This window comes from Nyctereutes procyonoides, unplaced genomic scaffold (assembly GCF_905146905.1).
Source record: "Nyctereutes procyonoides isolate TBG_1078 unplaced genomic scaffold, NYPRO_anot_genome, whole genome shotgun sequence".
In the NCBI taxonomy this organism is placed as follows: Eukaryota; Metazoa; Chordata; class Mammalia; order Carnivora; family Canidae; genus Nyctereutes; species Nyctereutes procyonoides.
The window spans coordinates 52629154-52654043 of record NW_026575131.1 but is presented as its reverse complement, the minus strand read 5'-3'; the positions used below and the strand labels follow the sequence as shown (position 1 = coordinate 52654043).

General features: G+C 55.5%; 1 protein-coding gene across 2 annotated transcripts in view; it reads right to left on the bottom strand.

Moving 5' to 3' along the window:
* EVI5L (ecotropic viral integration site 5 like) overlaps nt 1-22200 on the bottom strand; it is a 30209-nt gene extending 8009 nt beyond the window's left edge. For both annotated transcript variants that reach the window (XM_055343760.1, XM_055343761.1), the window contains exons 1-10: nt 22065-22200; nt 10427-10610; nt 9005-9194; nt 8429-8653; nt 8251-8325; nt 7515-7640; nt 6006-6149; nt 5733-5822; nt 4515-4612; nt 4372-4432 (exon numbers count right to left, since the gene is read on the bottom strand). In XM_055343760.1, the coding sequence (XP_055199735.1) occupies nt 4372-4432; nt 4515-4612; nt 5733-5822; nt 6006-6149; nt 7515-7640; nt 8251-8325; nt 8429-8653; nt 9005-9194; nt 10427-10578 (1161 nt within the window). In that variant the 5' untranslated portion in view covers nt 10579-10610; nt 22065-22200. The remainder of the gene's footprint in view (nt 1-4371; nt 4433-4514; nt 4613-5732; nt 5823-6005; nt 6150-7514; nt 7641-8250; nt 8326-8428; nt 8654-9004; nt 9195-10426; nt 10611-22064) is intronic.
* Between the last annotated feature and the right edge of the window lie 2690 nt (nt 22201-24890).

Here is a 24890-nt window from a genome sequence, read left to right as displayed (position 1 = left end):
TCCCAGCCCCATACACACAGAGGTCTGTCCCCTTAAGGGCCAGGCTGCCTCCAGGCAAGACGGAGCCATCATCGAATGTTCTGGGTCAGTGATCCCAGAAAACAGTCTGGGCCAATTCCTGCTCAGCAGGGCCCATTAGTTTTTTGTTTTTTTGTTGACAAAACTTAGTTCACTTAAAATAATGTGATCACCTTCACGGGTATGCACTGTGCGTCAGGGGTCAGCAGTCGGCACCCTTGCCTTCCTGGGAAGTCTGCTTGGGCCTGTCAGAGGCCAATAGGACACCGACCCCAAGGGCTGGCCTTCCTCTCGGCCTGTTCCTACCCCTCACTGCTTTGCTTGCAGTACAGGGCAGGGGGGTCTTGCTGAACACACGTGCTTTCTTCAGCTGGACAGCTGTATATCTGCGACCCGCTGAAAGGCACCTGTACTCGGAAGCTGTCACTTCCCTCCAGCTGGGGTTCTGGAGGCAGCTTGCTTTGCTTTTTACCTTCTCTCCTGCGCCGATGATGGATTTGGGTTGGATATTTGTGGGTTTAAGTTCCCCGTGGCCTTTGGGAAGCAGGTGAGGTTTACATACAGTTTGCATCTTAGTCTCTACCTAGGCACCCGTTAAGAAGTAGGTACAGGGGACGCCTGGGTGGCTCAGCCCTTAAGTGCCTGCCTTCAGCCCAGGGCGTGATCCTGGAGTCCTGGGATTGAGTCCCACACTAGGCTCCCTCCGTGGAGCCTGCTTCTCCCTCTGCCTGTGTCTCTGCTTCTCTCACTGTCTCTCATGAATAAGTAAATTAAAAAAAAAAAAAGTAGATACAAATAATTAGATCCTAAGTGTGTGCTGAATGAACACCAACCAGATCCTGCATTCTCCTGAAACCCCAAGACCTCATCCATTACTAGTGAGGACCCTGCCTCCATTGGGATCACAAAGAACATTGTTTCTGATTTCCTCCAGGGAGAAGGTGATGGAAACACCCAGAACACTTGCAGGACACAGGTGTGATTGATAGTCATTCACTGATGTCATGCGTGGGGAAATTGAGTTGGGGGGGCCAGTGTCTTGTCTGAGCCCCCCCTGTTGGCCTGGGTTAGAGCTCTTTCAGGGCCAAGTCTCTGCCCCACATCTGGAATCGGAGTCCAGATCCTCACCCCTGCCCCCTGGATTGCTCAGCCCTATCTCTGGCCTCGATCAAGCATGGAGATCCTTGAGGAGTTGGATGTGCCCAACTAACAACGCCCCTCCCTCCTGCTTTCTCCAAAGGGAAACTGAGACCAGGAATGAGCAGAGAACTATGGGGTCTGGGTGTACATCAGGTTGTTTTTTTTTTTTTTTTTTTTTTTTTTTTTTTTTTCCTGTGTTTTTGAGGCTTTGCCATCCAGCTACATGGCCTGTCTCGGAGAGACTGCCCCGCCCAGGACTAGCTAATTCCTAGAGACAGCAAACAACCTGCGGGCTAGGGCGCCTTTCACATGCAAACCAGCCCACCCAGAGCCCACACCCACCCACCTTGCCAATCTCGTGCACAAGCCAAGCCCAAGGTTCTCCCTGCCCTAAAGCACAACTAGGGACCCACCCTGTCGCCTGCAGCTCCCTGAAATTATTCAGAGGAACCAATCCTAAACTCAAACTCAGACTACCCTACCTTGCCCATTCCTTCCTACACTGGCCCACGCTTTCCCCTCTTGCCCTCTGCCTCCTGACCCACCCTAGTGCTTCCCCGTGTGGCCACGCATGGTGGGGCATGCAACCTCCTTTTGGGAACTGTAATAAACTCTTCTTTCAGAGGCACTCTCTGGGTTGTCTCCGTGTCTGTCACTTTACCACACCTGATTAAAACAAATTCCACGGGATCCCTGGGTAGCTCAGTGGTTTAGCCCTGCCTTTGGCCCAGGGCATGATCACAGAGTCCCAGGATCGAGTCCTGCATTGGGCTCCCTGCACAGAGCCTGCTTCTGCCTCTCTCTGTGTGTCTCTCTCTTTTTTTTATGATAGTCACACAGAGAGAGAGAGAGGCAGAGACATAGGCAGAGGGAGAAGCAGGCTCCATGCACCGGGAGCCCAACGTGGGATTCGATCCCGGGTCTCCAGGATCGCGCCCTGGGCCAAAGGCAGGCGCTAAACTGCTGCACCACCCAGGGATCCCTCTCTCTGTGTCTCTCATGGATAAATAAATCTTTAAAACAAAAACAAAAAACCCCCAACAAATTCCAGGTACATTTTGAAACAGGCTAGAATCAAAAGAGCAAAGGGCAGGGCCATGCCTGGATCCTTTAAGGCCTGTGGGCTCTTAGGCTCCTCTCTGGGGAAGTTTCCAGGCAGGGCATATAGTCTGAGTGTCTGCTGGGCCCTCATGGTTACCAGATGGGTGCAGGCCCATGACTATGCATGAGCTAGACAAGCACACATGTTTGGACTGGTGCATCAGTCAAGCTACTGTTCTGAGAAAGGGGGACACTCGCAAACTCAGGACACAAAACTACTTCTGGAAAACCTCCAAACAGGACCAGGACACTGATGCCCTCTTTCCCCTTCTGGTAGGGGTGGCAGGTGACCTGGATTATAATCTAGATTCTGCTTCTGCCTTTCTAAAGGAGGTGGAGACGTTGATGGTGGTGATGGCAACAAAATTAAACAAATAATAATAATTTGGGACACCTGGGTAGCTCAGCGGTTTAGTGCCTGCCTTTGGCCCAGGGTGTGATCCTGGAGACCTGCGATTGAGTCCCACATCCGGCTCCCGGCATGGAGCCTCCTTCTCCCTCCGTCTGTGTCTCTGCCTCTCTCTCTGTGTCTCTCGTGAATAAATAAATAAAAATCTTTAAAAAAAATAATTTGGGGGATCTCTGGGTGGCTCAGCGGATTAGCACCTGCCTTTGGCCCAGGGCGTGATCCTGGAGTCCTGGGATCAAGTCCCACATCCGGCTCCCAGCATGGAGCCTGCTTCTCTCTGCCTCTCTCTCTGTGTGTGTCTAATCATGAATAAATAAAATAAAATCTTAAAAAAAAATAATTTGAACAGCACAGCAAATGCTCTCCCCATTTTGCAGAAGAGGCTTGAGGCACCCCTGGCTCGTAGGATTCTCCTCCCACTCACAGCACGGGCCTGGGAAGATGTGACACGGCGCTCTGCCATCTTCCCTCAGTGGGCACTGTCCCTCTGACCCATGTTGGCTTGGGAAGAGGAGAACCGTAACTCATGGAGCACTTGACAGGCTACCGTGCGCTCTGGGCGGTGCAGGCACACCAGAAATCACATTTCTGCCGTCAGGTCTGAAAATATGGAAAACTGTACTTTGTGGAGCTATCACTGCCTTTGGGGCCTGGACAGGCCGCTTCTAGATCTACAGCCTGACTCAGCCAATGATGACTGAGGAAGCAGCTTTGAAAAAAAACAAAACAAAACAACAAAAACTGGGCCAAGGGGAGGGAATGAAAAAAGTGGTGGAGAGTTCTTAAACCCTGGGCAGTTTTAGAGAATCTCAGGCCCAGCATTTCAAATCTTACATGGCACATGGTGTAAACATTTGTTTGGTACTGGGCTGGAATAAAGTCATAAAGTAAAAAAAAAAAAAAAAAAAAAAAAAGGCTCAGAGAGGTGAATCCACCTTCCTGGGTCACATGGCTGATCCACGGTAGAGCCAGCATTTGAATCCTGGTCTGTGGGACTCTAGTCCCAGCCACTGGGGGACTCTGTCCCTGAAGAGGACAGAGCCAGGTGGGTCAGGGCTCATGTTTGTGTTTGTCACTCTCACTGGACTGGGAAGTGGGGGATCAGTCTCTGCTGGGACTCTGGTATACAGTAGGTGCTCAATATATGCTTGTGTGAATAACTAAAATCACATGTGGAAGGATGAAAGCAGAAGGAAGAAAAGGGAGGAGAGTCTAGGTTGGAGGGCTACAGTGGGTGCTGTACTCTGTCCAGGTGCCTGGCTCCTACCTGCCCCTGACCTCAGGGGCTCTGCCCATTGAGGGCAGCCTTCCTGAGATCCCTCCTGCCGGTCACGCCTGCTGCTGCTTAGCCTTTTGCACTGACTCCCCGGGCCTGGAGCAATCTTCCTGGGTCAGCTCCACCTCTCTCCTGCACATTTTTATCCAGAGTATTTTCTGCAGCTCATATGCTGTATCTATGGGTTCCCCAACTGTCTCCCCATTATAACTGGGGGGCTGCATGAGGGCAGGGACCTATCCACCTTATTTGTCACTGTAGCACTGGGGTGGGCCCTTGTTCACACACTGGCCTACTTGGTGAATAAAGGGGCAGGTGGATGGAGGGACGACACTTCAGATTCTAAGGACAGGCTGGTATGTGGCTTGGGCAAGGCTGTACTCCCAAGGGCATCCGGTCCCTGTCCCCTACCTCCCTGGGGACTCACTTTGATCTCAATCTGCTCCTCCATCTCCTTGCTCTTCATGGCTGCATACTCCTTCTCCAGCCTGCAGAGGGGAGGGCCAATGTGGTCACTGTCCCACTCTTGGGGACCCCTTTCTGCCAGCACCCTGCCCACCTGGTACTGACCTCTTCATCTTCTTGGGGTTGTACTTGACCTGGTAAGCCTTGAGGATCAGCTTGTCCGGGCAGCTGTCGAACTGGTGGGGGATCACCCTCTGGAAGTACTGTGGGGGCACCGGTGGTCCCTGACCCACAGGCCCTGACTCGGGGGTCCACCAGAGCCCCTCTGTACCCTGCTTCCCTGCAGGAGAGGCCAGTCTGCCAGGGGCATCACCATGTCCCAGCTCAGGGCCCAGCCCTCTGTGGGTGCTCTGTCAGTGTGTGTGGAGCAAGTAGGTGCGAGAAGTGGGGCTGGGGCTGTGGCTGTGGTGGGAAGCAGCACCTGCAGCCAGGACTTCAGTCTGCAGGGGAAAAGCAGGGCTGTGGAAGCTCCTGCAGGCAAAAGCTGGGTGGTGGTGGAGTCTGAGCACAGGGACTTTTGCGGAAGGGGGTGGCATGTCACTGCACCAGGGCAGTGAGAAGAGGCTGAAGAAAGCGAGGAATCAGTGGGCGCGACGTGGAGGAAAGACCCCTTGGTGGTCTGCCTGCACCCCTGGGGCCCCAGAAGCCCCGGCAAAGGGTTAAGCACTAGCCCTGACGGAGGACACAGCTTGCTGCGGTTCAGGGCCAGGCTGGCTCCTGCTCCTCAGCCCAGCTGGCCCCCTCTGGCAGCTGCACACAATGGATGCCCGTGTTCACGGACACAGCCATGGCCTTTGTGCATTCTTTCCCAAAGCACCAGCTGGAAGATGCTGGGAGGGGAGGGGTAGGGGCCTGTGTGATGGGGACATGGCAGAAAAGCAGGCTGGCCTCTTCTCCAGCAGGCAGGGCAGCCAGGGTGGGTGTGAAGCTGCCCCAGACCCTCACTCCCTCCAGTGCCCTCGCCTGGCCCGGTTGCTGGGGCTGGAACCACACCCAAGGCCTTGTGGTTTGGCTACCATTACTATCTGCCACAGTAGACTTCAGGGGACCCAGAGTTGGGAGCAGGAGATGGGACAGGACCTCCCAGGGCTTGACCTAAGCCTAGGCCTTCCACCATTTCCCCTCCACCCCTGAGGGGCCAGGCTGCTCCTCAGAGCCCGCCTTGGTCCTACAGGAAGGCCTCAGGGAGCAGAGGCCATGGGAAAGGAGCAAGATGCTCAGGGACACCTCCGCCCTCATAGCCAGGCCCTTCTGTCTCTCAGGAGGCCTTCCCCTGCACAGATGCCTCTGGGAATCCCATTCACCCTGGCCCTCCTGGCCCACCTGGGACATCCCCTCCATGTCCAGCTGCATCAGCTCTGTCTGGTTCACCTGCAGCAGGGCGAGGCCCACCCGGAACACAATCTCCAGACCCTGTAAAAGTGATGGCAGTGAGTCTCTGGTCCTGTTCTCTGGGGCCTGGGGGGGGGGGTGGCGCTGTCTGTCCGCATTCGGCCCCCCTTCCCCAACCCCTGGCCCTTCCTTAGCCTGGGCCTGGCTGGGATTTATTTCCCATATTGTGTATCTGGGAGAGGAAGGGGTGTTTGGGGTCCTCACCTCGTACATGAAGATGTCAAAGACACGGGTGGCAACAGGTAGTGGGAAGGTAGTCAAGAAGAGCGTGAGAAACCAGGACGAGGCGTACATGGATGTGTGGAAGCTCTGGGAGCGGAAGTGGGTGTTCAGATCCGGGAGCTGTTCCTGGGGCACAGGTGTGTAGGGAGGAGGCCAGGCCCTGTGAGGAGGCTGCAGGCACAGCAGGCCCTGCCCACAGGCCCCTTCCATCTGGGAGTGCTGGGCTTCAGTGCCCCGGCCTCCAGGGTGACTTCCTTGCCTGCCCTGGGCCAGCCCTTGGCTCTCTTCCTCTGTGTGCCCTCAGCACTGTGTTTGGGTGAGGCTGAAGTGCCTGAGAGCTCTGAGTAGCACCAGGTAGAGACGCAGGCAGGGGTGGCAGGAGTAGCAGCAGCTGGTGGGTGTTGGGTATACACCCAGGGCAGGCACTAGCACAACTGCTGATGGGATCCTCACCACTGCCTCAAGAGGGAGCCTCTAGGGCTGGGGGGGAGGAGGGAGGTGGTTATGTAACTCCCCAAGTTCACCCAGAGAGCAAGGGGTGGAGTGTGGTGTGGGCCCACTGCAGCACACTCCATATCTAGTGATCCTCCAGTGTCACCCACAGCTCCCTGCATCATGCTTTGTGTCCTGCAGTGCTCAGGGGATGCCTGTCTGATTGGCCTGAACTTCAGACTGCTGAAAAGTGACAGAAATTGGGGAAACTGAGGCCGGACCAGGTGTCAGGAACCCCTGGATGTCCTTTACTAAGAGAGAACAGACTCTGGAGCTCTCCCCACCTGCCTTGGGGCATCCTCTACAGCCAGGGGTTCTCTGGTCCTGTCCTCCTACTCTGCCGTGGACAGCCTTGCTACCCAGCCCCGGGTGGGTGGCTTCTTCTCTGTGGCCTGGGCCACCTGTTTGCCAACACTACCAGGTCCCCTCAAGCGATGGTTTCTCCCTGTCCATTGCTATGTAGAGTAACATGGCCCCACCTGTGACCAGCTTCTGAAGCAGGCCGTGTATGTGTGTGTGTGTGTATGCACGCACGCATGCACGCACGCACGCACACCCAGTCTGTCTGCCAGCCAGGGGCGGGCCCTGCGGGGGCTGCTATTTATAAACAGAGACGGCTGCTCTCCAGTATCAGCAAAGGCAGGCAGACGACACTTTCCCTCCTTCCGCCACACTGGGGAGCAGACAAGGAGGGGCTGGGAGTATAGCCAACAAGAGCCAACCTGACCCTTCTTGCCCTAGCAGTTCTGGGAGCCCCATACTCTCAGGAGCCCCCACCACAAATGGCTGGCCCTCGCCCTGTCCCCAGAAGCACCCTCTGGGGCATACCCCACAGTCTCGTGGCACAGGACCCCTTTCTGAGCTGGGACATCTGCATGTGACTTCTCAGCCCTGGAATTCTCAAAGAGACAGAAATGGGGATGCCCTAGGTTAGCACCCATGGGTGTGGGCCGATGGAGAGTGGTGGGTGGGTGCACCCCACCCCTGGCCCCCACTCACCTGTAGCATGTACTCAAACTGGTAGATGCAGAGCCCCAGCTCGGCCATGCTGGGCTTGAAGAGCTCCCTCAGGCGGTACTCCTGCATCAGCCGCACGAATACACAGAAGGCTTCCTCCTCAGGCATCTGGGGGGACAGGCAGGGTGGGAGGGGGTGTTTGCTGCTCTTCTCACGGCCCTGGTGGGCAGTGCTTCGCCTTCTTCTCCATTTCAGTTTACAGAACAGGAACTGTGTGGGTATCTTGGACCCTCATAACGAACCTCTGATCTTTATCATCACCCAGCTTTTATGGATGGGAAACCTTCTGAGGCTGAGGTCACCTGCCACAGGCTGGTGGAGCCAGGACTTGGAGCCCAGGTCTGCCCACCTCCAGAGGCTGAGGTGAGACACCCTCTGGTTCCCCCACCCCCCAGCTGTCTCTATTCTTCCTCCTGAGTCTGCTGGGTTCTCTGGAGGAAACCCTCTGCCCAACTAACACCACTTAAGCCCCCTGCCCTGGGAGGTGACTGGGCAGGACAGTTGTCTCTCCAGCCCCTGGATGATGCAGGTAGACAGCTGCTCTGTGCCCACCCATCAGGGGCTTGGCCTGAGGACTGGCCAAGGTCATAGGTGAATGGAGAGGGAAGCTCTGACCCTAGGAGGACGCTGGGTGGAGGGAACACTGCTTTTGCCCACCTACTAGGGCAGAGCCCAGGGCGGGCTGGCTCCTGCCACAAGCCTGGCCCCAGCTACCTACCTGCATGAGGAGCAGGCCCACGATGAAGGCGCTGCCCTGGCAGTAGCCCACCTCCCTGTCCACCAGGGAGTATGCCTGCAAGGGAACACATGCGCATCACAGCAGGGGCCCTCTGGCCAGCGCCAACACGGGCTGGGGCTTGGGTGGTGAGTGGAGGCCCGAAGGCCCTAGGCCTCACCTTCATGACGTTGAAGAGGACCTCCTGGCCCAGGCTGTCCTGGCCCTTGAAGAACTCGTGCTCTGGGTAGGTGCGGGCAATGTCCCTGCGGATCAGCTTCTCACATGGCGAGGACATCTTGAGTAGCTCCGAGTATTGGTTCTTGACTGGCATGTCTGTGGCACTGCACAGAAGCTGCCACACGATGGCCCGGAAGTGGTGTGGGATGCCCTTGCGGATCAGCTCCTGACAGTGGGGTGGGGCAGGGGGCAGGAAGCTGGGCTGGACCCTGTCCCAGCGCAGCCTCCCCACTGCCACCCAGGCCAGCCCCTGATCCCCTGCCTCGCCCGCAGCCCAGAGCTGGCTGAGCCACTGTGCTGCAAACAGAATCCACGCTGCTTAATGTGCTGTCCCCAATCCGTCACAGGACATAGCAGGGCAGGAGACAAACGGGGCCCTGAGACGCCAGTGTGACAGCCACTTGCCTAGCCATCCCCAACTCCCCCCTCCCGTGTCCTGGCAAGGCTCATCTCTTTTGCACTCCTGCCCTCGCCAAGAGAGGCCAAGCGAGGGGCCCGCCCCACAGGCCCCGCCCACCTTCAGCAGCTTCTCTTTCCTGCGCCGCCACTCCTCCCACTCGTTGGCGATCCGGCCCCACAGGATCCACGTGTCCTCCTCCAGGTGGCTCAGGTTGGAGGAGGCCGAGGAGCTGGACACCAGCGAGGAACCGCTGTTCCGCCGGGAGCCGTTCATGGAGCGCATGGACTTGGAGTCGGCCTCCAGGAGCCTGGGCAGGGGAGGGCTGGTGGAGGCGGGCCGGGCTGCCGGCACCTCCCGCCCCAGCCCCTGGGCTCAGTGACCGAGTGACAACCCGGCACCGCTGGGGAGCCCGGCCCGCCTCTAGGAGCCCCAGAGGCCTCCAGGGATTGGGTCTAAATTGTTCTTGCCGGGTGACCTTGGCCGGTGCCCTAAAGTCTGGAAGCCGAGGCCTTATTCCTGGGCCCCTGGAGAGGCTGCCTTCCGTGGGTCCCATTCTGTGTCTAGCATCAGGCAGAGAAGCATGTGTATTAGCTGACTTAGTCTTGTATCAACACAGCGGGGCAGGTTTTGCTAAGGTCTGTGCTTTACAGACCAGGTGGAGAGAGGGCGAGCCGCTGGCTGGGGACAGCCAGCTGGCAGGCAGCTGTATCACCACGTGTTTCTGCTGCTCTGACATCTGGGGCCTCGCTGACCATGGAGACCATGGACGGACTGCCCACGCAGGCCTAGCAGATTCCTAGAGATAGTTAAGGACTTGCCTGCCACTGCACCTTTGCTATGCAAATCACCCAATCTAGAACTCACAAACCAGCTACCTCCCCTGCTTTGATCACCCCCAATGTCAGGGGCCAGACAACTAGGGCTAGCCCCTACACCACCACCACCACCCCAGTCCACTGAGATTATGTAAACTAGCCAGTTTTATACCTGTTTACACAGCCTTGCTGTTAACTTCTTACAGAAACCACAACAAAGGCTCCTGCTCACATTTTCCCTCATTCCCTCTGCCCCCTGACTGACCCTGGTGCTTTCTGGCTTAGCCCCACATGGTGTGGAGTGCCCCTTCCTCTTAGGGAGTGCAGGTAACAAACTCTTAACCTGTTGTTCTTGCCATATCTGAATAATAATAACGCCTACATTTTAAAACAGGGGGAGTGCGGGGGTGGGGGGGGTGGAGAAAGGTGGGAAGGCCTGGCTCAGAGTCAGAGGCCTTGCTCTTCCCTTCAACAGAGGCTCAGTCAGCCAAGGCCAGGTTCACACGGCTTTTTGCAGCCTTGGTCTCATCCGATTGGGGAAGCGGTCCGTTCATCCCGGGGTGGGTGGGAGAACAGGACACATTCCTTGTCAAGCCTCTGGTGGGAGCTGTGACTTTGCCCAGGCCCAGGCCCAGCTCTGAGTGTGAGGGGGCCATGAGGAATTTCTGTTTGGGGCCCAGGATGCAGCCCTGAGGCCGCTCCCGTCCGCTAGGCCCCAACTCACCGGTTCTGCTCTTCAAGCTTGGCCAGCAGCTCCAGCTCATCTGGGCTGAGGTTCTCCGAGTCCGAGGTGGGGGAGCATGTGGGGGCCGACAGGGCCTCCTGGGACGAAGAGTCGGGGCTCAGAGTGGGGCTCGCCATGGTGGGCAGGCTCATTGGCTGCGAGCAGGGCCAGGTCACAGCTCTGTCTGTGGACCGGAGATGCAGGTGGTCAGCACCAGATGGGGTGTCTAGCCTGTCCTGCAGGCTCTGGGCCAGGTGAGCCTGCTGCTCACCTGGGTACATTTCCTCACCACGGGCTTCCTGTCTCTGGCCTGTCTGGTCAGTGTATCTCATCCCCATGCACTCCAGCCTGGCTAATGGCCATGCTGGCTCCTTCTACTCCAGACACTAGCTACCAGGATCCCCTGCCTGTGGCCAGATGCGTGGACGGAGACAATAGGATCACAGCCAGGGCCTGAGCTGTTCTGCTGTCCCTGGGCATGGAGGCCAAACCTCAACTTGACACTTCTGAGTCTTCAGCAGGGCCAGGGGCCAAAGTTCCCTGTCACTCAGACCTTAGGGGTGCAGAAGCCCCCGCTTCAGTGGCCCTTCCTGACAGCCTTGCTCCCGGTCTCTGGCTGTGGCCTGTCCTGGGAGCCCTGCCTCAGCATCTGACCTTCCCCATCTCATCAACCAAAGTGGGCTGCTGGCACAGCCAGAAGCAATTATTCTCTACTGTTAATTGTCTGTTGCTGCCAACAGCCGGAAGAGTCGACTCCCCCTTGGGCTGGGAAGCCAGGGATGGACGCATCAAAGTGCTGGGAATCTGTGTCCCAGCAGACGCAGAGTGAGAGCTACAGGCTCTCATCAGTATCCTGATCTCGGCCTGCTGTGTGCCGGGTGGGTGCCAGGCCCATTTGTCCTATTCTTGGGGACAGTCCGGCCCCACCCTCCTGGGAGCTTCAAGAACACTGGCCTCTTGCTTTCTTCCGGCTTCAGGAGATGCAGCTCAGCACTGTGCCGAAAGCAAAGGCTCTGGACTCAAACGAACCTGTGTCTGAACCATGGCTCCCCCTCAACAGCTGTGTAGCCTTGGGCCAGTCGTTTGGCTTCTCTGTCTCCAAAGACTGAGGAGCATACAGGAGCTACTCCAGAGGGTGGCCGTGAGAACTGAGCGTGCCACCGCTCGCAATATGGCAGCACGGTGCCTGATACTTAATGACTGCTCACTCCCTAGCTGCTGGCCATTATTATTCATTCCAGGGCCAGGGCCAAGGTTGAGCTGGGCTCTAGGGTTTGGTGTGGAAACTGCTGGCAGGAGCTGGCGTCACCCTGGTGGGTGGTTTTAGGGGTTGGGGAGGGAGTAGAGGCAGGGGCCGGGGGAGATGTTCCTTCTAGTCAGTCATGCTTCTGGTAAGCCCAGGCTAGCATCAAGGGTCTAAGAAGATGGGGCTCTCCAGGGCCCTGGGGGCAGGAAGAAAATGCTGCTCCCCTCACTGTTGCTCTGGATGGCTCCTTCATGCCCATCCACTCTCCTGCATACTCTGTTCCAGGAATCCACTATTGCCTGGACCCCACCTGAGCTGGCTTTGACAGCTCAGCCCACAGAGAGGCCCCTGTTCAGTCCAGGGGTCATTGGTCCCCTAGGCAGCAGAAAGACAATGACAGGACAACAGCAGACCATTTCATGCCTGCCATCAGGTCACTGGGTACCTATTCACAGCCCAAACTCAGACCCCAACCAACACCTGAAGGTCCATGGATTGGCTGGGCCTGACCTTGGCCATGCACTTGTTTCCAGCTTCCTTCTCTTTGTTGCCCTATCTTGGAGGGCAAGGGAGATGGGCATCATTCTTCTTTCACCTTGTAGGGGTCCCAGAACCCTCCCTTCCCTGGTCTCTGTGACTCCTCAGGACCACTGGTGCTGCCTCCGGCTCCCAAAGGCTCTCCAGTTCTGTTGGGTGCTGAGGGCTCTGGCTTTGGTGAGGGGTACAAACTCTAGGTGGTAGGTCCCGGCAGAACCGCAAGATCTTTTCTTCCGATTGCCTTGTTGGCCGGGGATGGCTGCCCCAAAGACCAAGCTACTATGTACCATCTAGCCAGGAGTTAATCTCTCCTGAGAGAGGGACAGTGGGGTCCACTCTGGGGCCTACTACACAAAGTCTGTGACCAGCCAGGGCAGAGATGGGCTGTGGACACGAAGTGTTGACCTAGAAGGACCTCTCTGAGTAGGGAGGGGCTGGGAAAGCAGTGTGGGTTTCCCAACATCAGACTGGGGAGGTGGGGAAGAGGTGGTGGAGGTGAGGACTGGAGCCTGCTAAGCACAGCTAGGTTGGGGGAGCAATGGAACCGCTAGAGAAAGAGACCCCATGTGGCCAGCATAGTGGTCTGGGCCCACTCTCTCTTTACTGAGTCCAGGATATTCAAGCCTTGGATCCAGCACACACACCCCATTGCTGTCCCCAAAGGGCCCAAGAGAATGGTTCAACTCTGGGTTTCTGATTTAAAACCACAACCAGGGCCAGCCACTAGCAGAGTTTGTTCAGCTATTTATCACATATTAATGTGTAGTTCATACAGGAAATAAAATTGATTCAATACATAAGGCTGAAATTTGCAGTCTGAGAGGCAGAACCTTCTGATCCCTCAGGAACTTTCTCTTGACTCATCGCCAGACTGTCTAAACACAGCCTGGCCCTGGAAGCCATCCTCCCGATGCACACATATACACAGACACACTCACACCATGGACACAATCATACACTCATATAACTGACACTCACACATACCTACACTCATACTCACACACTGTTTCACACCCTGCACATGCACATTCATGCACTCTCCCGCCCCCACACGCTCTTGTGTGTGTGCACACACATGCATGCACATGCACACTTCCTGCATTGACCAGATCTTGCCTCTCTTAGACCTGAGTAGATTGGGACGGACATGGCTTGCTGCCCTCCTAGTTCTGTGGGTGGCCCTGCCTCCCCTCCAGGGCACCACAACTCTTACTCACTCCACCTTTCCTTCCCTGATGCCCACTGAGGGCCATCTGAGGGCCAGGTGTTGTTCTAGGCACAGGTATATGGAGGGGAAAGAGGTGGATGAGACATGGCCTCTGCAGCCCTTCCCCCGCTGCGGTGGATGGATACAGAGACAAGGCAGGGTGCCTCGCTCAGTGCTTTGAGATCCATGCACAGGCCCACTAGGTCTCAGGTCCCAGCCTCTCAGCGTCAACTTCAATTCCCTTTGCCTCTACTCCACCTCAGCCACTTAAAGGGGGTCCTGGACCCTGCAGAGTGGGCAGTGGGTCACCTGCCCCTGTGCCTGCTGGCACTACACCCTCTACACCCCCATAGGGTGGCCCATGGTTAATGAGGCTGAGCCAACCCAGAGGGGTGGGAAGAGACTGCCAGTGAGCTGGGGCAGAAAGATCCAGCTGCCAGGGGTTTCCCACTTCCCTTTCCTCTTCTCAGGGGTGTTTGGACACTGTCAGTCATGCCTCCTCCTTCTTAAAGGCCTCTTCCAGCTAGCTTCAGAGAGGCTGCGCTCCTGGGTCCTCTCCTCCCTCCCTGCCAGGGCTTCTCAGTCTCCTGGTTGGCCTCTCCTCCTCCACGGGCCCTGCCTTGGCCCGTCCCTTCATCCACTTGGCGGTCTCACTCTTGAGGCTTAAATGACCATATGTATGCCAACAACTGGGATATCCTCCTTTTTCCAGCTTTTCCTTTCTCCTGAGCACTATCTAAGATTGCCAACTGGCTCTTGAACACCTCTGCCAAGTCCCCCACCAGGGGAAGAACCACCTCTGTCTGGGTCCCTGCTACAGCGAGGCCCTGCACTGAGCCTACAACAGAGGAGTTGAAAAATATCTGAGGAACTGAACCGCCTCCCCATCCACTGATGCTTGCTGAATGCCCACCAGGTGCTGGACATTGCACCGAGCAAAGGCCAACAGAGCTGCTGCCCTCCTGAGCGCATGGAGCATAGAGAGTAAGAAATCATCATCCAAGCTTTCTCCTGCAGATTGAGAGATATGTTTTCAGGAATGGAGAGAGTGGAACACCATCTGGCAAGCACCTAAAGAGTTAAATGTGGAGTTCCCACATGACCCAGCAATTCTGCTCCTAGATAGCTACCCAAAAGAATGGGAAACATATGTCCACATGAACTCTTGTACGTGACTCTTGACAGCAGTGTCATTTATAATAGACAGAAAGAGAAAGAACCCTATTTCCACGATTGGATGAACCAATTGACACAACGTGGTCCATCCATGCACCGGAATATGATTCAGCCATAAAAAGGAAGGAGGCTCTGACACACGCTGCCATGTAGATGAACCTCAAAGACTTTATGTTCAGTGGACGAAGCCAGACACAAATGATCATAGGTGACATGCTTGCATTGACATGAAATGTCCAGAATAGGGGCATCTATAGGGATAGTGGTTGCCAGGGGCTGGGGCCTGGGGAGCGGGTAGGGGAATGGGGGAACCTGCACACAGGATTTTTTTGGAATGCTGATATGTTCTGGAACTAGACAGTTGTACTACTTTGTGAATATACTGAAACCCACTGAACTGTTCACTTTAAAAGGGTGAATTTTAGAGAAAAAGATGATGAGGGATGGGATGGGATGGATTGGCAAAGGAAACACAGTGCAGAAGCAGGAGGAAGGCATGCCACTCCAGAAAAGACTGGAGAATTCTGCAGGGGCCAGACCCCCACAGGGCCCTGTGGGCTCAGGTAGGGGCCTGGCTGGGCTTGCATTTTAGGAAGACCCTCCTGGTCCCTGGTGTGGAGATGCTCCTCAAACACAATACTCTCCTGATAAAGCCAGCAACTCCTCCTGCTACATGGGGGGGACTAGCTGGGTCCATGTGTTGCCCTCCACCCACCCGCCCAGTGCTACCCTCCTCATGCTTGCCCAAACCCTTCAGCTATTCCCTGCTTGGAGATGGAGCCCAAATGTTTTTGCCTGGTGCACACAGTCCTGCCAGCTTGCCTCCTCCCTCATCCCAGCCCCATGACGCTCGGCCCTCCAGGGGTCCTGTGTCTTTGCACATGCTGTTCCCTCTTGTTGGGAAAGCAGTCTCCAACATCTGGTTTGAATATTTTTTTCTGTGAAATCGTTCCTATCAACCCCCACCTCGCATGCTGGCTCACTTCTCTATCTCCCTCTGAAAATACTTACCCCCTACATCTCAGCCCAAGGCACATTCCATGGCAATTGCTTCTATACAGGCCTGCCTGCCCTACTGGGTTATGAACATTCTGAGGTCAAGGGCCTATCTTCTTAATTTTCTATACCAAGCTCCTAACACATATGGAATTTAGTAGGTGCTTAATAAACATTCGCTGAATGAATGAAGACAAAAATTTCTGTGCTGCTCAGCCAAGTGATCAAGGTCGACATCAACAGTGATAAGCCACAGTAAGAGCATGAGCCTATGATGAGCTGAAAAGGGCATGTCACTTTTGTATCTCTCTCCCCAGAATGCATCACTCCAGTTTAACTATGAGAAAACCATGTGACAAATCCAGATCACGGGACATTTTAGAAAAATTCCTGACCAGTTCTCCTCAAATCTGTCAAGGTCATCAGAAATAAGGAAAGTCTAAGAAACTGTCCCAGCCATGAGAGCATAAGAAGACTTGACAAGATGTCATGTGGGATCCAGGATGGGATTCTGGAGGAGAAGGAAATTAGGGCAAAACTAAGGAAATCTGAGTAAAGAAAGTGTGGACTGTAGTTAATGTATCAACGTCAGTCTGTTAATTATAACAAATGTACCAGACTTACTGAAGATGTTACTGATCAGGGAAACTGGGTGGGGGTCTGCAGGAGCTCTCTACTATCTTCTCAATTTTTCTGCAAATCTAAAACCATTCTAAAAAATAAACTGTATTTTATTTTTTAAAGATTTATTGAATGTGTGAATGAGAGAGAGCACAAGCCAGTGGGGAGAGGCAGAGGGAGAAACAGGCTCCTTGTTGAACAGGGAGCCCAATGCAGGGCTCAATCCCAGAACCCCGGAATCATGACCTGAGCCAAAGGCAGGCACTTAACCGACTGAGACACCAAGGTGCCCCTAAACTCTATTTTAAAAATAATTTAAAACAAAGATTCTGTATCAGTGTAGGCTGAAAAGTAAAGGTCAGCCGTAATGCATGCAAGGTGCCAGAGCAAGCAGGACTCTCACATGGTCCCTTGACTAGGCCACAGAGGGAGGATTTCCACTTAGATTTCTGACTCCAGAGCCTCTGCCCTAAGTTGATTCTCTGTGCTGCCACTTTCTCTGCATTCTTTTACTTTGGAAATAATACACATAAAGCACAAATGCCCAATTTACTGGGTGCTCAGTAAAGCACAGTCATTACTTTTCAGCGCGGAGAGGGAGTGAGTGCGTGTGTGCGCGCCATCTTACAGAGCCTGGCATTTTCGAAGGTGGGAATAAAGAGCCCAAGTTTCCTTTCAGTTTGGTTTCCTAGCTTTCTGCCCCCCAGTTTCTGATCCTCTGCTCTAATAATGACAGGGGACACAGTCTCATTTCTGAACTGCATGCCTTAGGAGATGCCATGTGACCCCATGTGCCCAGCCTGCCAGGATTGTCAGCGTGATCCCGCAGACCACCATGGCCCTGGCTGGTTCCAGCTTCTGGGGAAATGGCCTGGTGTCTGGGTCCTTTTCCTAGCCAAGGGGTGGGCAACCAATGGGCAAGCTTTGATAACAAGGACAGTCACTGGAATTCGGGGCTTACTGCCTGCCCCCTCTTTTCCCCAGTTCTAGCTGCTTCTCTATGCTCTGGACCTTTCCATATCCAGGTACCTTCCTTCTATGGCTGTGTGTGTGTGTGTGTGTGTGTGTGTGTGTGTCCACAACTGCTCCCAGATCTCCCAGCCTCCTGTGAGAACTCCAGAGCCAGAAGTCTGGGTTCGAATCCCTCCCCTACCACTGTATATCTTTGTGATACACTTTGCCTCAATTTCTTAATCTGAAAACAGGGCTAGTGATAGTACCTGCCTCACGGGAATACCTGAGCTAAACTTGTCAAGTGCTTAGGACAGGAACTAGCTGGTCCATGCTATTTGTTCCCCGTTGGATGGAAAGTTCCATGAGGGTAGGGGCTGTCTAGCCACCACTGGATCCCCAGAGTCTAGTACACTATCAGGCATCCAATAGCTGTGGAATGAAACAACAAATCCCAATGGGCTGGCCCTCTTTAAAGGTTAAATGCAGTGAAACTATAATTATTGTTATTGGGAAATTGGGAATAATAGCAGCAGCAAACACTTTCAGACTAAAATCTGATATGTGGACTATTATGACCTGTGGAATCCCTTCTGACCTAAAAAAAAAAAAAAAAACGTTTACTATCCCGTATCATCACCAACTTTCTATTTGCCACTGAAGTAGGTTCATTCCTGGTAAATCCCTCATTTCTCTACATTTTTGTTCCCTGAGAATGACAAAGGAGAACATTTAAAGCCCTTGTAAGCCTTCCAGGGACAGGTGAGTAAGAGAAGTGGCATCTTGCAAAGGCTCTCAGCTCTTCAAAGCCAAGATGGTTATCTCTTCTGCTGCCTGAGTCAGCTGCAGAGTTTTGCTGGGCCACGGGGCAAGGACGAGGGTGGGTATGCCCTGCCTTTGGGAGCTCTCCAAGGCAGATGGGTCAACCTCTTCCTGTGGAAGAGATCCAGGCCGTCTTTCATAAATGGGTGAGTAGGGAAGATGGTAAGATCCTAAAATGAAGCAAGTATTTACTAAGCATCTGCTATGTGCCCTGCACTCTCCTGAGACTCAGCCTTGAACAAACGGTCAGGCTCCCTTGTGGGACTAGTGGGTTGGTGTGGGAGACACAGCTCAATGAAATGATCTCCCAACACATCACAGCATGCTGAGCAATGCAAGAAAAGTGCAGGTGAGTTGTGCTGACAGGGCCTTGGAAGATACATCTCTCTCTCGCCTCCTGTGATTTCCTTCTCGCTTCTTTTCCTGGCGCTATTTGACTTCCAGAGCAGGTGTGCTACAGACTCCCCTGGGTAGGATAGGGCTTGCTGCCTTTCTTGAGCTCTTCCAACTATGGTTCCCTTTCCCAGGGAGGGGTGTGCAGTATGTGGCCCATGGATCACATTTGGGATGCGAGGCCTACGGGATGAGGCCTACCAGACAAGGCACGACTCCCTGAACACACCACTCTTGTTCCTGCTTCACGGGCCTCTGTCTAGACACTGCCTGCCTAGAACGCCCTTCCCTGCCATGCCTGCCCAGTAAGCTCCTCTCTGGGCCTATACGTCATCCCTATTCCGCCCTCCCTGATGCCCCAGGGATGCACTGGACCCTATTCTGTGCTCCCGCAGCATGCTGTGCATAGTTCCATCTCATGCTTCCACACGGCAAGCAGCAGGATGTGATGGTGAGGGCACACACTGGAGTCTTGGTTCCTCTGGGTGGATTGGAGGATTAAATGAGATAATACGTAAATGGTGCTTGGCACAGGGCCTAGCATGTGGCATGGGCCCCATCAGGGTACGCTACTGGTTTCAGCTCTTGCCTCATGATGCCAAGAGGGTCTTTAGAGGCAAGGCAGGGACCACATGTGACCTTCCTTCTTACCCCAGCACCTGACTCAGTTCCTAGCACGTGGTGGGGCTTCACTTGGAATGACCAGCATCTATGTTCTGCTAGAGGAAACTAAGATCACGTTTCACCTCACCCCCCTGCTCCTACCAAAACACTACAAAGACCAGGCCTGTACACCTAGTTTAGGGTAAAAGTGCACTGATACTATTTACAAGCCCTCCCTGGGAGCTTTCTCGTGTTTTCCTAAGTAGTTCATAGTCTGTTCTGGTGAGCCTTATGAGCCCCTGCATCTGCAGAAGGTCCCACCCTGGGGAGGCTGTGGAGACTGTTTCCTACGTGCCTCATGACCTTCAGGAGTCTTCATCCATGCCTCCTTTCAGCAAGTGGACAAAACAAACCTCTCCCTACCCAGGTCTATGTATCAGAGGTGTTCATGAGGTGACGGCATTGCCAGCAAGTAGGCCCCCTCCTACCCTCCCCACGGGAGGCTTCTGTGTGGCCACAGATCCCACTCTCAGACCATCTCTAACCTTGACTGAGCCGGCTTCCTGAGATGCAGCTTGGCTACATAGAGACGGTCATTGTCCAGTGAAGTGTCAACTAATTACCACTAGGGGACCAGGGCGGCCAGGGATCCTTGCTACCACCCATAGATGGGTGACTGCCCTGCTGAACCCCAATGACCCCTCCCACTTGGTGCCCAGGGGACATTCAAAGGACCACACCCTCACCTCACTGGCTCCCCTGCAGTACAGAACAAGGTTCTACAGATTTATCCCCCACCCATTTTCCAGACGGAGAAGTTGAGGCCCTGAGCCAATAGGTGTTTCTTCCCAGGGCTGTCCAGAGTCCACCGGTGAACATCTACAAACAAGCCTGGGCTTGCGTCTCTGGGGCTTTCCAGGCATGCTTGTGTGGCTCAAAGGAGCCCAGACAGGCAGTGCTAGGGCTGGACTGATCTGGATTCTGCACGGGCAGGACCCAGGCTCCTCCTCACTCCCTGCAGTCCTGGCCACACTGTGTCGCCAGTTCTGTGATTCTTCCTCATCCCTGTGCCAGAGCCAAGCCACCTGCAGCTCCTTCCAAACCACCCGCAGTCAACCACAAAAGCCCAGGGGAACCCACAGGTTGGACCTGAGAATGAGAGCTGTGGGGTGGCAGGCCAGGGGGGCGGGGTGTGGGGGGTGTGGGGGGGAATCAACACACTCGGGAAAGACATGTAGACATGGGTCCTCTAGCTTGATCAAAGGCTGGCCAAGGGAAAAACCAAGCTGACAACAAACGGGTTTTCTACCCAAGCCTCTTCAGCACATTCTTCCCTTCTGAAAATATTCCTTAACAAAGAGCCGTCTGCTTCTGGCAGGCCCAAACCCAGCCCCACCAGGTCCCAAATGCCAGGAGAGAGGAGGAAGCCGTTTCATTTTGGCATGACACACGGGCCGTGGGTGAAGGAACTCACTCAAGCTATCGGGGCTGCCCCTGGCAGCAGTGCTGGTCCTGCCATTTGAGGCCAGCGGGTGTGATGGGGTCAGGATGCTGGTCCTACCAGTCTGGTCAGACTTCAGGACTGGGCCCGGAGCAGCCTGAACTCCCCCTTCCCCACCAGGGGGTGGCGTAAATCAGGGGGCAGGCAGTTATTCCCTTTGGGAGACTTCAGAGTAGGAGGGAGAGTGAGTGTCCTTCCCTTTGAAGAAGGGCAAAAGCAGGGAGAGATGGATAAAGGGGAAGAGGCCTGGGCCAGGTGTCCACAGGGGTGCTGGGAGATTCTGGGTCACCCTGCCACCCTTCGGGGCCCCGGTGGGGATACCAGGTCAGGGAGGCTGGTGTGGCTGGGACAGGGCAGGCAGCTCATGTGTCCGAGTGTGCCTGAGCTGGGAGCTTTGGGTGCTACGGGAGGACCTGGGCAGGTGGGATCCAAGGAGGTGTGTGAAAGTGCTATGGAGTCCTGTGTGTGTGTGAGTGTGTGTGTGGGAGGTCCCAGTTGTCTGAGTCTGTGTTGGAGGTCTGAGTTTCCCTGTGTGTGCTGGGGATCCAAGTGTCTAGCTGTGTGTGTGTGTGTGTGTGTGTGTGTGTGTGTGCGCGCGCCCACCTGCATATCAGGGGGCTCCTGATTGTCTGTGTGTTAGGGGCCAGGATGTGCATGTGAGTTGTTGAGGGTTCATGGGCATCTCTGTGTGAGAACTGTTGGCTCCCAGTGTGTGTGTGTGTGTGTGTGTGTGTGTGCACGGAAGCGCATGTGTTGAGCTCTCAGAAAGATGTGTGTCTCTGCGAGGGGAGGAGGGTTCACGACATCTGTGGGGAGGTCCTAAGCAGGAGGTGAGGGTGGATTCTGAGGACCAGTCAGGATCAGGGGTGTGTGTGAGCCGCTGGAGTGTGCTGGGAGGAGTCTGAGGAGTGATTTTTCCTGGTGCCCTTGGGCATGGGGTTGCTGGGGGTCGGAGACCGGCCAGCAGGCTGAGGAGAGGCCTGTGGGTAGGAATCCTGACTTAGAGAGGCTAGGGGAGGGGTCCTGTGGGGAGGGAAGGGAGGGGGAGGGCTCCGAAGCTCCTAGCCTTGGGGCTGGAGGCAGGTCTGGGCCCAGAGATGGGGAGTGGCAGGAGGGATGGGGTGGCAAGGGGTCCGCAGATGGGAGGGGTCCTGAGGGGTCCGGACAGAGGGAAGGCGGGGGTCCTAGGCCTGCGGGGGGCGCCTTGGGGGGCGGGTCTGCGGGGTGGGGCCTGGGGGGAGCCGTGCAGGGTCCAGGAGGAGTCCTCGTGGTCCGTGGAAAGGGTGGGCGGGGGTCACGGCCGGGGGTGGGGCGACCCCTCGGGGAGGGGGCGGGAGGGGGAGGGGGCGGCCGGAAGGCCTGGGGGAGGGGCCGAGGGGTCCGGGGGCATCCGGAGCGAGGGTGGGCGGGGGCCGCGGCCCAAGGCTGTCGGCCAGGGTCGCCGCCGGGAGTGCCGAGGGCTCCCAGCGCGGGTTCCGCGGCGAGGCGGCCCGAGTCGCGATCTTGCCGGGCCCCCGCGGGCCGCAGCGCGGAGCCGCCGGCCTGAGAAGGCGCCCGGGAGGCCCGGCCCGCGCCGCCTGCCTACCTGCGCCGAGCGCGCCGCCATCGCCGTGCCGCGCCTCACCGTCCCGGGCCGCGCCGCTGGATCCCCGCCGCGCCGCTCGCCCCGCAGCCCCGGCCCGGCCCCCTCAGCCGCCCCCCGGGACCGCGGCCGCCGCCGGTTCTGCCGCTGCCATTTCACCCGCTGACAGGAGCGGCTGCCCCGCCCCCGAGGCCCAGGCAACCAATTCGCCGCCCCCAGGCACCCTGGCTCCGCCCACCGCCCAGGAGTGACGGGAAGGCGGACCAATCCGCGGCCATTCCGTGAGGGGGGCCCTGGCTACGGCCAGAAGGTTGCCGCCTCTAAGGAGAGAAGCAAATTGAAATTAGGAAAGCAGTGAAGGACGGGCGGCTTTGCCTATCGACGTGTGGGATCCTGTTGAGCAACACCTGGCGGCACCAATGACGAGGAGAGGGGGGTGTGTCCCTGAGGGAAGGCTGCGGCTCTGAAGAACCCGGGACGGAGGCAGCCGAGCGTTTGGCCCTAAGCCCCGCCCAGAGCCGGGCTTTCTGCCCAATAATGAGCCGTCCTGAGCCGTCCATTATTATCTGCCCCTCAAATCTCGGCCTTGGCAACTGTTGGGACTCTCTCAAGAAGATTGACGTCCAGGGAGCCAATAACGCTGAAGGAAGGCGGTGCAGTAACTCTCCCTGACCAATGGGGTCGCGAGATTGGTTTGAGGTCAGCCTCCCGGGCGGCGGGGCTTGAGGCCGGATTGAATGAAATAGGGGCGGGGCGGGGAGGGGGCGGGGCCTAGAGCAACAATGGGGCGGGGCCAGCGAGGGAGAGGCTTAATGGGTTTGGTCGGAGAAGGGCCGTTGGCAGGCTGAGGGGGCGGTGATGGCACCGCATTTCTGAGCCCGGCTTGGTGCTGGGGGCGGGGCTGTGGGGGGTGGGGTCACGTCCCAGGCTCAGGCCCGTCCCCTAACCTCATCTGGGCCGGGTTCAGCATCTTCTCCGCAGCTCACAGTGCCTTCTGTGACCCATCAAAACTCTGATCAGGCTGTGTCATCACTGCTTACACGGCCCTCCCATCCCCCACCTGGGGGAGGGGGTGGGGAGTGGGAGCGGGTGGGTGATGCAGGACCTAGGTCAGGTCTCCTCGGGTTCCCCAGCGTGGCTGAGCAGGGGCCTGGGTCGTGGGAACGGAGTATAAATGCTTGATGAATGAATGAGTAAATGAATGGTAGGCCCAAGACTCTCCACAGGGAGGAAGAGGGTGGGGGGAGTGTCACTGAGGCTGGGGAGGAGCCTGTAGGGACAGTCATTGACAGCAGGCAAGACTTAGCAAAAAAGGAGCGTTTCCACCCCAAGGGATGGGCCCTGGAGGGGGTGGGCCAGGGGCCCTGTCCCAGAAGACAGGGTAACATTATATGTTCAGGTTGGGGGCTGAAGAGGGGGAGGCAGAAATGGGTAGGGGGAGGTCTGGGACGGAGAGTGGGGCGTGTGAGGACCTTCTAAGGTCTGAGATCTCGACCTTCTAAATGCTAGGAGCTTCTATCTGGTTTTGGAAGTGATGACTGACATCTGTTCACTGCCCGCCCCTGGCCACCTCTCTGTGCCTCTGTCTACACTCTGTGCCATCTACATTCTGCTTCTGTCTGCATCCTCTCCGCCACTGTGTCTTCTCTCTGCCCCTGCCTAACTCTCTGCATCTGTCCACACCCTCTTTGCCTATCTCTTACTATCTACATTGCATCTATTAAAATTCTGGAACTGTAAAAGAAGCCCCAAAACATATTTCTAAAAACTCGAGTGGTAAAAATAAAATGTAATGCATTCCTTCTCCCCACATGCCCGTATACCCCCCTCCTTTTCTCTTTTTTTAAAGAACAGATCTTTGCCTCCCTTCTTTGAAAGTCAGCTTCTCTATTGGGCATTTCACAGTCCCGACAAAGTTATAAGGTGACTTTGGATTTGCAGAGTACGAAGCTGAAATGCATCTCATCAACATTGTCCTCTGATTACTTGGGGGGTTTGAGAAGGGGCCGTAAGACCCACATGGGCATGGTTAGAAATGCGACTCAGAGTGGGCGTTAAGTCAGGTGGGTAAGAATAATGACAGGACATGGTAAGGATCAAGTGACCAGCAGGGGACAGTCTTTATGTTGGCTGCTCATGGTCCCTCAGTGTGGGGGACTCAGGAGCCATCCTAAGAGCCAAAGTCTTGGGGTTTACCCAGGTTTTGAGAGGTCTTCCCCACTGGTGTTCTGCCTCAAGAAAAAACAATTTGGTGTGAGCCACACTTTCCGAGGAACAAAAAACCCTGGACTGATAGCATAGTTGTGAGAGACAAAGGGTTCTGTAGAGGCACATGTCTGGGTGGGGTCCAGGGCACCCCAGAAAGGGGTCATGACCAGGGCATTTCTGGGGGCTTGCCTAGGAGATTAGCAGCATCTGGTGTCTGGTGAATAAAATCAAACACAAGAAAGATGCACAGGACATTTGACCCTCTTGTCCTCACATTGCCATTTTCACACAAAGGATGGTTTTATTCTGGGGACACTTTGATTCCATTTTTATAAGCACAGTGGAAAAAAATTCCAACACATTTCTGTTGGAAAATACTTTTGAATCACAAACTGCATCTAGCCAATTAGATTCCTGGATCACTTTTCTGTTTAGTGCAGCTAAACCGCTCCCAATTCTTTTTCTATGCTCATTTTTACTTGATTGAGATCATCTTTATCAGGAACATGTTTTTTTCTGTAATTTTTTTGAAACATTTGATTCATTAATCAGGCTCATTTTGTCCAATTTTTACCAACTGTTAATTCTACCACTGTGATTTTTTTTTTTTTTGGTGTGTGG